We start from the raw sequence: 13,425 nt of genomic DNA, 5'->3' as shown, positions 1-13,425 counted from the left end.
GGTACTGGCCAAGGGGCATCCTGAAGTTCCCCAAGTGAGCTGCTTGGAATGTGAACGACACAATGCTAAAATCTCATGTCCTGTTTTCTCTAGATTTTAATCCAAATACTGAGTTTACTACAGTGGCTCCTCTAAGAGAAGTACTAAAATAGTGGGTGGAAGTAGCATGTCACTTGTCCTGGGGTTATGCCCTGGAAGAGCCAGCATGGGCCGGGAGGGCGGGGCCAGGCATCCCAGGGCACCACCCACGTTGGGGAAGGCACTCATGTTGACCCCGAGCACTGTCTTTGGAGTCATCATTGTGGGTATTTTAAGACAAAATGAGCATTTCTTAAGAAGAAAATGATAAATACACATGTTTAAAAACATACAATTTTGCCTGAAGAAACTAAAATGATACGCCACATGCCACTGTCCCCATTTTCTCAGGACCTCGCCAGACCATCCACAAGTGCATCCTCCTCGCAGCCCAATGGGGAAGCTCTGAATTGCCTGGAAGCTCATTGCTCAACTGCTTAAGGCCTTCAGTGACTCATGGTTCCCCAAGTGCCTTATTTTCTGGCCCCAGATGTGCGTGGGTTCAAATCCCCGTCTGCCCACTCCTGTCCCTGCTGGCCTTGTGATCCAGAACTCTGTATGTCCCTGCACCAAGTTCAGGCACAGCCTCCTCCCAGGACTTCATCCTTTCTCCTTTGGCCATCTGACAAGCGCACGCCCCTCCTTGAGGGCAGAGCTCACTCAGCCTCACCTGCAGCACTTTCCTGCCTGTCTACAGCTAAGGCAAAGGGGAGTGGGTTTCTCATGCAGCCTGGAGCCACCCAGGGTGCGCAGGACTCATGGCCTTGCAGCGGTTCCTCCTGAGCCTTTCTCCTGACAGGACTGGGAGGTCCTGCCCTGGTGATAAAGACCCCGGCCCAGCATGGTGCCTTTTCTGGAATGAAATGGGAAATACAGAATCCATTCTCAGAAGAGAGGCTGCCATGAGCTAAAGGTGGTCATCCTCCCTCTCACTACCTGTGCCTGTGCACGATCACTCTTCTATCCCCTCACCTACCCCGGGTCTTGCTGAGCTCTAGCTGCAGGCCCAGGCTGAGGGCACACCTATGGCCCCATGCCCAGGCTCGTCTTCTCTCCCACCCCAGGCCCCCCTGTGCCAGTCGTGCTGAGCTGTTCCCAATGCCTGGATGCTTCTTGCTGTTTCCTGCTTTGGACTTTTGCACAGACAAACTCTTCTTTCTGGAAAGACTTTCTGAAGCTCACCCATCTGGCAAATTCCTGCTGTCTTCAAATCAGCTAAGGTGGTAGCAGCCTTCTCTAGAGCAACAGAAATGAAGGGCTTAGAGTCGGTCTCACCAGGTGGCATTTGTGGAGAAAGGCCTGCCAGACTTCAGAAGCCACCTGTATCTTCCCACTGTCCCACCAACCAACTAGAGCAGCAGAATCTTTTTCTCCAAGTGGACTTTGAATGGGCAGCTCACACACACATTCAAGCAAAAGAGAAAGGAGACCAAGAGACTAGACTCTGGAGGCCATCTGTTCTAGGAACTCAACCAAGTCATTTTATCTAACTGGCAGCCAGATGGGCGTGGGTTCAAATCCCAGCTCATTCAACCCCTTATTCTAAAATCACACATGCCACCACCTAACTTTCTCGTGAGCATTAAATAATTTATAAATGTTCGGTATTTCACAAATATTTCATTTTCTTCCGAATGGAACATGTATAAAGGTGAGTATTCTCCTCACACACTGTGCACACATGCCTGCACACACATTCTTGGTCAGAACACATACTCACAGACCAATTTACCCTCCCTGGGCCCCACCACAGAGGCACAGGCTCAGAGTCTTGCCCCCACTTGGGAACTCAGCACAGACTGAGCTGCCTCAGTACCTCCCCTGCTTTTTAGTCACACTTTAAGGGCACATTTAAAATGACCACGGCATCTGGATCTTGCTGGGAGACACCTACTCGGTCCCCAGGCTGTGTGAAGTGCCATGTTCTACAACCCACCCTCTTTTTTCCTTTTTTGGGGGACTCCAAGTCTCAGCAATGCAAACACTTAGCAAAAACAGTGAAGCATTATACAATTACCTAAAGATGTTTATGCTTTAGTTTATTTGTTTTTCATCAAGAATATTTGACATTTATATATGTAAGAGAGTTGGGAAACCAACTCTGCATATTTAAGATGGCAAATATGTGCCTCACTGCGGCTAAGGAGCACCTAGGAACAATTCTGGAGACCCATTTGATAATATAAATCTTGAGTCTTAACATATCAATTTCTCAAATCCCAGAATTCTGCTTTGAAGAACCTGCCCATGAAATAATCAGGCCTCAGAACGGGGCTTCAGGTACCAAGTGACTCCCTCATGGTGGGGTTCTCATAATGTACAGAGTCAGAAACAATCCAAGGTCCAACAACCAGGGCCTGGGTTAGTGACCTGGGGGAACTAACAGGCAGCTGTGGCTGTTGCCTCTGTGCTGCCCTTCCCTGTGAGCCCCTGGCTGGACTGTGGCGTCGTGCAAGCAGAGCGTGGAACATGGATGAGTGAGTGCATGTGCATACAACATGCAGGACGCATGGTGAGAGGGACAGCTGGCCATTTGGAAACACCAGGGGAAACCAACAAACTACGCAACACGCCAGGTGGACTACAACCAGGACAGACGAACAGAGCAGCCTCAGATGGGCCGGTAAGAAGCCCAGCATAGGAGCTGACGCAGAGTAGCTTCTAAGTGACTCTCTGGTTTGCCTTCGACATTTCTATATTGTTTGAATTTTCTATAACAAACAAGCATAACAGAACCCTGCTCCTGAGGTTTGTTGACAATTAAACAAATAGCTCAGTGCTAAGGACAAACTGAGTCTCCATGAGACATTTGAAAGTCTTAAAAATACACGATGACTTTTTATCAGACACAACATGCTTACCTACTGGTTTCCCACAAACCTGTGCAAAATTAAGAAAAGGAAAAAAAAAAAGTCTGAACTCATAAAGATAATGAAAGAAGGAGGGGAGGGAGGAAGGAAGGCAGGAAAGAGGGGGGGGAAGAAAGGAAAAGAAAAGAGAGAAGGAGGGAGGGACAGTGAGTGGAGAGCACTAAGAGATTCCAACACCATCTTAGATGAACGTGGGCGACGATGCCCTGTGACCAGAGCAGCAGAGGAAAGAACAGGGCCTCTCGGGGCTGCCAGGGGGGCACTAAGCTGCACCGTGGCTTCACGGGACTCAGGATGCCCAGGACACCCAGGGCCATGGAAGACAGGGAGCCTGGGCTAAGACAGGAGGAGACCCGAAAACCCCGGGCCTGGGGCGCAGTGACGACAGTGGGCTGCACTACACTCCTGGGCTCTGCAGGGAACCACTCTAGTGGCCACACTGGCTAAACGTTTGCCCGATTCCATCCACATCTTGACGTTGCCACATTTTGAGGATGAAGAAGAGAGAGAGCTAGACTCAGTTTGTCAAAGCAGAGCACAGCAGCCACTTCTCGGATTGACAGAGCAAGGGACGGAGGCGGCACACAGGGCAGATATGTGGAGGCCAGGGTGAGCAAAGCTGGGGAACAGCTGATAGCGGTGGCTCCTGCCGTGGCAGTGGCTGGAGGTAGAGGTGAAGTGGTGGTTTGTTTTGATTTTTGACCATAAGTCTTTTGGGGGCATTTTGATTATTTCAATTGAGTGTGTACATTAATTCTGGCTCAGACATGTGTCACCAGATAGGCTTTGGTGTCCTGACATCTCTGTGAGCCCCACCTCTGCTCTCCACAGCAGGCTGACGACACACAGCGTTGCTGTGTTCCCAGAGGCTAGTGCCTGCTCGGGAGTGTAAGTGCTCAGCACAGCCATTCTGCAGAGATGCCCAGGAAAGAGGTCACACACGCACCTCACGGAGACGATCCCAACATTAGCTATTTTCACGGTGTGAAGCCAACCGACCACTTAGGTGGAGGACATTGGATACTTTAACCATAGCCTTGCATTAAATGAGTCCATCCTACATGAGCTATGTTCAGCTCCTCAGCAAGGCCATAATAACAGGTGTCCAGGACCCCTCAGACATCATGTCACAGGCCAGAAATTAGCATCACGTGGCCTCCTGGCTGAGCCGTTCCTGGAGCCCAGGCTGAACCTCTAATTTCCTGACAGAGGGAAGAAGAGGAGGGAACCCTGTGGCAAGGCCACATGGGCCTGTAGCCCCCAGCTGGGTCAGAAGAAGGGACACTCCCAGCTCTTCCTTCCCTGTACCTCCTGCCACCTCATGGCCACTCAGAGCATGCCGTGGGGATGGACTGGGTCCCAGACAACCAACATGCAGCAGGAACTGCAGCCTCAGCCTAGGTGAGCTCCTGAGCCCCTGGGCCCCTGGGCTTCTGGGCTCCTGGGCCCCTGGGCCCCTGGTCTCCTGGGCTCCTGGGCTCCTAGGCAAGGAGCCAGTGCTTCATCCTCACGTCACCTTCACTGTCCCCAGTCACTGTGAGTCCAGCTAATAAGGAGCTAGCTTCTTCTACTTTTTGGCACCAACACATTCTTCTTGACATTGCCCCCACATGGTGCGGGTCTGGTCATCACTGGTAAGGTGAAGCAACCCAGAACAGACACTGGAGGGCTGGGCTCTAGTGCTCCTCTGACCCAATTCGCTGTATTCCAGGAAGAACTTGAGTAACACGGTTTCCTCATCGTGGGGTGGGCATGTTGCTGACATGTGTCCTACCCACGCAAGTGTGTAACCCACAGGATACAGAGTTCAGGGGGAAGTCTGCTGCCAGCTAAACTATAAGCAAAATCAAAGCAAGGAGGAAAAAGAAGAGGATATGGTGCTCTCCTAAGGAAGGGCAGGAAGACAATGAACTTACCTCTTCCTGTGAGGGGTGGCAGGACAACGGAAGGACAGAAACTGGGGGCATCGCTGTAAGCATCTGAAAAGAAGAAAAGGGCAGCCTTTAGCTCATCCCCCAACCCCCCGGAGTCATGAGCTCTGAAGACCTTGGCAGAGCTCCAGGGCAGCGGTGGGGAAACTGGACTCTGCTGACAGGCTGCGCCAACCTGCACCTCCTGGGCCTAGAGGGAGGGCCCGGAGCGGAGCCCCAGCCCTGCTGCTCTAAGCCCTGGGACTTGGGGCTCTTTGTTCCCTCTGCATAATCAGGCCTGCCACATCCCAGAGAGCAGGGAGCTAGGGACATGTGGCAGCCCACACCAATGCCTGCCCCTGTCACCTACTGACTGAGCCAGGGCGAGGCACAGCAGCGGGTCAGGCCTGTTTCCACACAGACCGCCTGCCTGGAGGGGTGCTGAGAGACCGCAGGAGATGTGCGGCACTTCCAGGCACAGGAGGGCAATAGCAGCAACTGTTCATGGCAGGGAGCCTGGCATGGGGACACCTGGGTCTGAACTTGACATACCATGGAGCAGCAGTACAGAGTGATGAGTGCTAGCATTGCTAAGAGGAGGAGGAAGTGAGAATCAAATGAGAAGCCCCTCGAACCCAGGGGTGGTTTGTAAGGCCTGGTATCTTCCTCCCCTTCCTCCTTCCTTCCTGAACAAATCCAACTCGTCAAGGCCTCACCATACTTTTATCTTCCAATGGCCCAAACCAAGACTGACACGGGATCTCCTGGCACTCATGGGAACTACTGTGAGGCATGAGCAGCTGTCAAGAGCAAGGACTCTAGAGCTAGCCGCCCACAGCAAGATGGGCTTGGACACTTTCCCACTGTGAGATTTTGAGAAAATTACTTACCCTCTCTGTCCTCAGTTTCCTTGTCTATAAAAGGGGGGTTAACAGTACCAATCTCAGGGTTGTGAGATTGCCAGAAGTTGATATATGCAGTTTTGGCATACAGTAAGTGCTCAATAGATGCTGGCTACTATTCCTTTATCATATTAGCCTTCCACAATGCACACTGTTGTCATGGTCCCTGGTCTAAGTCTGCCTCCATGGTTCAGAGCCCTTCATATCATATCAGTGTCTCCTGCCTGCTCTACTTCAGTCAGCTGCGTTCAGATAAAAGGGCTGTGGTTTGAATGTCCCTTTCAAAACTCATGTTGAAATTCAGTTGCCACTGTGACCACCTTGGGAGGTGAGACCCTAAGGGACGATCTCAAGGGCTCCACCCACAAGAATAGCTGGGTGCCACTGCAGGGGGGAGCGGGTCTGGTATCTCAGGAGTGGCTCTGTTACAAAAGCAGGCTCTCTCCCTCGCGTCCTCTTGCTCTCTCTTGCTCTCTCCCTCGCATCCTCTTGCTCTCTCTTGCTCTCTCTCCCTCGCCAGTGATGCCCTCCACCATGTAATGGCATGGCAAGAAGGCCCTTTTCACACTGGATTTCCCAGCCTCCAGAACTGTGGGAAATCGGCCTATTTTCCTCATAAGTGGTGCAGCCTGTGCATGCTGCTCTAGCTGCCTAAGGCAGACATGCCAGCACCTCAGGCTCCACGCCTTCCCTCGCACTGTCTTTCCCCAGCTGGCTCCACTTGCTGGAAGGACCCGTCACCGTCATGCCAAGGCTTTGGTTCTCAGACTTCAGCAGGCATCAGAGTCACCAGGAGGGCTTGATAACTCCTGCAGGGCCCCACCCAGAGTTTCTGATCCTGCAGTGGCTAGGGCTTAGCTGTGACGTTTCTGGCAGATTCCAGGTGATGCTGTGCTGTGGTCCAGGGACACCCTTTGGGGACCACTGACCCAAGGTTCATGCCATCCACATCCACACAGAACACTACTACTACCCACTTCCTCCCCGCTGTGCTACATCCTACCAGCAGCTCCCTGCTTGTCACCCTGCCTTGCTGTCACTTGTTTGTCTAAATGACTGTACTTCCTGGAAGAGATTCTCAGGATAAGAATCTTGAGAGTGTGCTCTTCAGGGAGCAATCTGACTATCTATATTGAGGTGAGGGCACTCAGATGGCCAGCAATTTGGCTTCTAGAAATCTATCTTAAGATTCAAACAAGTTCTGTTTGTAAAGGAAACCCGTGCACAAGGCTGATGGAAAACCGGAGCCTCCACGTCTACTGCTGCGAGATGGGGCAGGTGAGGGAGCCGCGGCCCGGAGCTGGGGAGCCGCTGTGCAGAGCACTGGCCCCCAGTCTGCTGCAGTTGTCTCACCCTTTTCCTCCCACATCAGTGAGGAAAGGCAGTCAGCTGCACAGCCCCTGCGGGGTCCAGGGCAGGGCGAGCCCTGAGGGTTCCTCAGCTCCCCTCCCAAGCCCTGAGGGTTCTTAGTGTCGGAAGTGAATTCAATTATTGCACGGGTTGAAGGTGTCCAGGAATTGGAACTGAAAACATCTCTAGAGCAGTCGCTGGGAGGATGAAACTCCCAGAGGACTCTCCCTTGGGCACCTCCTGGGTCGAAAGCTGCTCAGCTAGTTGACCTGCTGAACAGATGAACATGACCTCTCTGGGCTCTGCAGCCCTAAGGGCGCCCTGAGCCAGTTGGGCAGCGGCTTCCCTGCTCTGCTCTCCGCAGCAGTGAGCTGACAGTCTGCAGTCAGCCAGGGTGTTCACAGCAGGGATGGTGGTGTGCACTTATGATATTGTAACATAACAGGAAATAGAGCTGTTCTTCAGCTTAGCTCTTGGCACAGAGCTCCAAAACCCTGTCATTTCCTCAATGATAGGGGGACAGAAGCATCTTTTGTTACAATATCTTATTTTAGTCTCTGGTTCCTGAAATAAGAGCTCCTAGGGCCCTTAGGCTCTCTGGAGTGTAAAGTGCACACTAATGAGCTGACCCGCGACCATGGGGTGGGGCTAAAGAGCTTCAGGATGGGGTAGTGCCCACCAAGGCTGAGGCAGGATCAGAGGGCTCAACTTTCAGCCCTCCCAGACTTCTATGAAGAGGAGAGGACTGGAGAGGGGCCATTCCTTCACCAGTGGCAATGACGTAGTAAACTGTGCCTACGAAACAGAACTTCCACAGGAAACCCTAGAGAGTGGGTTTGGGGAGCTTCCAGGAGCGAGAGCAGGGATGTGCTGGGAGAGAGATGCACCCCGACTGGGCCAGGAAGCTGCCGCCACCTCTCCTTGCCTTATGCATCTCCTCTGAGTCAGGCCGGGACCCCAGGGAAGACGCTAGGCCTCAGCCCTGGCTTGCTGGCTACTGTGGAAGGGCGCCTGCCTCTCCCTGCCCTTGGGCCTCAACTCATGGCTTCATCCCTCTCCCTCTCCACAGTCCTGCTATCCTCAGAAACCAGGTGAGCCATTGACCCAGGACACCCTCGCAACAAATGCCCAAAGATGCACAATGTAGAGGATGGAAGAGTCCTTGAAGAGTCACCAGGACAGCGAGATGCCAAGGCCCTGGTCTTACCATGGCATGTGCTGTCCACGCCCCCCTGTTCTCTTAAGAACCATGGAACTCACACAGCACTCAGCACCCCATGAGAGATGTGCCGTTTGGTGCCACAATGGCCAACTCCCCCTCCCTCAGGTTATAGTGTTTGACCAGGGGGGCAAAAACTTTTAAAATGCACTTAAAGTCAATTAACTTTCTTCAACTCTAGCTAGCGCACCCGACCACCCTTTATATGAATGAAACTAGCTTGTTCATCCTGAGAGCTGGCCTGACCCTCCCTTACTCAGTGGAGCCTCTCTCTCTGCTCCAATGAGCAGCCTCACTAAGCTGGTAACACTTTCGTGTGTGTGTGTGTGTGTGTGTGTGTGTGTGTGTGTGTGTTTGAGGATGGAACCCAGGGCCTCACACATGGTAGGTAAGTTCTCTACTACTGAGCAACACCCTCGTCCAAGTTACATCTTTTATAATGAACTAGTAATGATAACTAGTTTCCCATTCGTGCAGACTACCACAGGAATCCACAATTTATGGCCAGGTGCTCTGAGTGCAGGAGGCCCTGGCTTTGCAATGAGGAACGGTTTGACAGTGGGTTCTAACTTTCAGTCTAGGTTCTTAGTGTTGGAATTGAATTCAATTATTGCACATGCTGATGGTGTCCAGGAATTGGAGAATTTGCTGGTGTAAGAGGAATAAACCCCACACATTTGGTGTCAGAAATGTTGTGAATAAGGAATAGCTCTCACCCCTACCTTGGCCAATTGTGATATACTTACCAAGTTGGGATAAGAATAGGCCCTACCCTATCAGGTTGTTGAATTAAATGAGAGAGCACATACAAACACCAACCTGGTGCCTGGCCAGGTCTGGGCTGGTGAACTGTGAGAGCTGTTCCCAGATGGTGGTGATAAGGAACAGGTCCTAGGGTGGACTGACCTGATGTGGGCTTTCTACATGGGTCACAGAAAGGTATAGTTAGAGGAGCTTGCCTCTTCCTTCCTAGGCCCTGTTCCGTATCTAGAACTGCAACAGGGCCCAAGTGCACTGGCTAGAAGCGAGAAACTGTGAGAATTTCTTTTTTTAGAAGTCCCATTTGACTTCATAGACAAGGCAAAGACCCTGCCCCACTTGTAGGCCATGCACAGCTGCAGATAGGAGGGGCAGCCTGGTTCTCTTTGACAGCAGAGGAGACACCACCCCACAGCCCACCCCTCTGAGAAATCTCTGGTTCTGAGGCACTGGTGACGACAAGCAGCCCCCCTGCCCCTGCATTCCCACCCTGGCCCTCTGGATGGATGCATTTCTTCTCTGGGTCCTGCTACCCATAAGGGCTGCAAATAGCCTCATTTGCATTTGTCACTATCTAGCTTGAGCCTCTGCTGACCCGCACTGAGCTAAAACACAGAGCTTCCTGTTCCCTTGGACAGTGAAGAGCTCTTGGAAGCCCTCTGGGTGCTCCTGCTGTCGGGCTTCGTGCCTTTGTCTCAGGAACATTGGGAGGCTCAGCTTCACCCTTTGTTCATGAGCATAGCAGGGAACAAGGCCTGGGATGCAGTGGTGGGTGTGCTGGCCACTCCCCCTGGGGCTGTGAGACAGGAATAGGCCTCCCTCGGCCCTGCACTGGTGTCTCCTAGCAGTGACACAGGTTCCTTCTTCCCTCCTCCCTTTGCCTGTACCCCAGGCCGGCTCTTCCCTGGAGGCACTCTTCACTATCCCAGGTAGAAGAGAAGCCCCCGTTAGCCTGTCAAGCTCTGGAGACACACCTCCCCACCTCCAGTGGGTCCCACCAGAGCAACAATGACACAGCACTGTCATTCTCTGGTCCCAGAGAGAAAGCTCATGTCCTTTGGGTTGGGTAGGAAGGGGACTCACTTCACAGATGTAAGTGAATCCAGGGGAAGTGCCTGCCTCCTTAGCCGGACAGGCAACCGTTGGTGGCAGGGTGTCCCACCCTCTGTGCCCCACTGGGCAGAGTTCAGTGAACATCACTTCCTGTCCCTTCCCAGTGATGTTCCCTTCAACAAGAGGGAACCTAGCGCTGACCGGCTCACAATAACCACTCAATATAGATGTCAACATGCTGAGTCACCAAACCAGAGCCTTGAGCAAGGCCAGCACCTGTGGCTGAGATTCTTCATCCAAATTCCTTGGTACAGTTCCTGTCTCCTGTGCTGGCCGAGAACTGGCAAGGAGGATCCTGCCACCCTTCCGGGCAGAGGCCCAGCCTTCCCTGCCCCATAGAGACCGTTCCCTACAACTGCACTTGGCTGATTCACGGATAAGGATGGGACATGGTAAAGACAGTGTCAGCTTATGCACTGGAATATTCCAACAGTATGCTAGTGTGGTTTTGTCTACCAGGGAAGATAGGATCCCAGACACACTAAGGTGCTGAACCCGCTCGTATGTCTACTGTAGCTCAAAGGACACAGGAGACAAGAGGGGCTTTGTGCTGCTCAGCAGGACCCACAGGGAGGACAGCCTACTCTCTTCAGTGAGGTTCCATTTCTCTGCTTAGGCCCTAGGAGGAGGGTCCTGTAGACTCAAGGCTTACCCCACCCCACTTCTGATGGAGACCCCTGGAGGGAGAAAGACCTGCTCCAATCGGAGGGGGCAGTTATGCCACACACAGCCCACAGCCGCTGGCAGCCACCCTCCTGTTGTGAAAGGGAACCACAGAGCTACTTATCCAGAATGCCCATGAGCCAGCAACAGCCCAAGGTGGCCCCCACCCAGGACCCTGGGGGGCAGAACAACAGGTGGGGCTCCGTAGCATTCCTTCCCTCCTCTCACATCCAATTCTGACAGCAGGCAGCCTGTGTGTGAAAGGCAGCCTGCCTGGGCAGCTCCTGCCCAGGGGCCAAGTATACTGCAGGAAGTGACCCTTGGAGCTAGAAGGGGGCCCACAGAAGGTGTTCAGCAGCAAATGTCCAGGACTCCCAAGCGGGATTGATTTCTGGATCCCACAGCACTTAATGCCTGAGACTCACGCTAGTCCACAGCCCTTCATGATATTCCTACTCATAGATGCTCATGTCCCCCTCTAGTCTGTAGCTAAGAAAAATGACCATATTTTATCAATCTTCCATTTCTCAGTGTCCAACACCAGACAGGATCTGGTATAAACAATTAACAAACTTTCAGAGCTTCTGGCTTTACGACATTAGAGACCCAGCACCAGGATGGTTCATGAATCTAGAGTCTGTGGCTCCTCAGTAGACTGAGTGCCTAGAGAAAGGCCTCTGTCCCACTTGCAGTCCCACCAGCAGTGTATGAGTGTGCCTTATTGTTGTTTGCCTTCATAATAGCTGCCATTCTGACTGGAGTGAGATGGTATCTTAGAGTGGTTTTGATTTGCATTTCTCTAATTGCTAGAGATGATGAACATTTTTTTCATATATTTGTTGATTGATTGAATATCCTCTTCTGAGAAGTACCCAAAGGACTTAAGTACAGGGACACAGCCACATCAATGTTTAAAGCAGTATAATTCCTTAGAGCTAAACTATGGAACCAACCTAGGTGCCCTTCAGTAGATGAATGGATTAAAAATTGTGGCATTTATACACAATGGAATATTACTCACAATAAAAGAGAATAAAATCATGGCATTTGCAGGTAAATGGATTTAGTTGGAGAAGATAATGCTAAGTTAGCCAACCCCAAGAAAACAAATGGCGAATGCTTTCTCTGATATAAGGTGACCTACTCATAGGAGCATGGGAGGAATAGATGAACTCTAGATAGGGCAGAGGGGTGAGAGGGGAAAGGAGGGAGCAGGGGATTAGCAACAATGGTGCAATGTGATGGATGGACATCATTATCTAAAGTACATGTTTGAAGACATGAATTGCTGTGAACATACTTTATATACAAACAGAGATATAAAAAATTATGCTCTATATGTGTAATAAGAATTGTGATGCATTCTGCTGTCATGTATTTGAAAAATAAATAAATAAAATGTTAAAAGAGAGAGAGAGAGGCCTCTGACTTTTCACACTCAGTGATGCGACAGTCTCTAGAGTAGTAAAGGCCCAGGTCCCCATTCTAACTCTGTTGTTTACCTGCTGTGTGCCCCTGGGTAAGTGATTTAACCTCTCTGAGCCACTATTTCTTCATCTGACCTAGGTGTGGGGACTAAATGAGGCCATGCTTGCCGCATGCTGGGCATCCAGACAGGTACACAGTAAGAGCTTAACGATCAGAGGGCTAGTTTTGCAGAACGAGAGGCATGGCAGATGATCAGGCCATGTTTGCCGAGTGAGAGCCCTCTGTGGGTTTTCATTCCCTGCCCTATGGTTTGTGCTCAAAACCCCTGAGTCCCCAGCATGACCCCACCGAGTATATCCTGGAAAAAGCCAGTGGTCTGGGCAGGCCGATGGAAAGAAGCAGAACAGCTGGAATGAGTCGGGACGACCAGTACCGCGGGGTGCTCCCCTTGCCAGCTCCTGTCCAGAGCTGTGCTGCCTGCTCTGATTTCTGTTACATTTCCGGCAGATGAAGTACTGCTTAAGCTCCTCTTTACCCAACTCTTCCATGAGTCATGTGAAGATGGAAAACGACATTTTTCACTCTGGCAGGGTGAGGCGCTGAGGGGGGAGTCGAGGCAGGAGGCTGTCCTCAGGGACAGAGTCCTGGGCAAGCGTCCCTCCTCTGTGTCCTGCAGGCTAGAGCAGGAGACTGCCCCCAGTGGAGCACCCTTCCCTGAGGAGAAACCCATGGACGCTACTTCACTACCCAGCTCTCCAGTTTGCCTAAAATAATTCAAGATGCTAAAACAAAAGAAAAAGCCAACAGAGTGGATTCAGATCAAGTCACAGAGGCAGAAGGCAGGCATCAGCAGCAAGATTCCAGTCATTCTGGAAATAATTAATCCCCACGCCCCCCCCCCCCCCTAAAAAAAAAAACCAAAAACCCACATCCAGCAGGAGGTCGAGGAAGCAGAGCTCAGGAGCAGGGTGGAGGGCCAGTCCTGCTGGGAGCCTGGTGCGCACCTTTCAGTTCCCACGTGCTCTGGACTAGGGGCACCTCTCGTCTGCTGGCCTTCCTCATCTTCACTTGACTAAGTCACTGCTTGTCAAGTGAATGCATGTGAGCTGGGGGAAACCATCTGAACAGGCTTC

General features: G+C 51.7%; 1 protein-coding gene across 1 annotated transcript in view; it reads right to left on the bottom strand.

Moving 5' to 3' along the window:
• The window catches only part of Tg (thyroglobulin), a 213,545-nt gene that overhangs the window by 113,796 nt on the left and 86,324 nt on the right, over positions 1–13,425 (bottom strand). Inside the window, exon 35 of the mRNA XM_015486500.2 lies at positions 4,865–4,927. Within this exon, the coding sequence (XP_015341986.1) occupies positions 4,865–4,927 (63 nt within the window). The remainder of the gene's footprint in view (positions 1–4,864; positions 4,928–13,425) is intronic.

The sequence above is a fragment of the Marmota marmota genome, unplaced genomic scaffold (genome assembly GCF_001458135.2).
Source record: "Marmota marmota marmota unplaced genomic scaffold, marMar, whole genome shotgun sequence".
Taxonomy (NCBI): Eukaryota; Metazoa; Chordata; class Mammalia; order Rodentia; family Sciuridae; genus Marmota; species Marmota marmota.
This window is presented reverse-complemented; position numbering and strand designations above follow the sequence as displayed.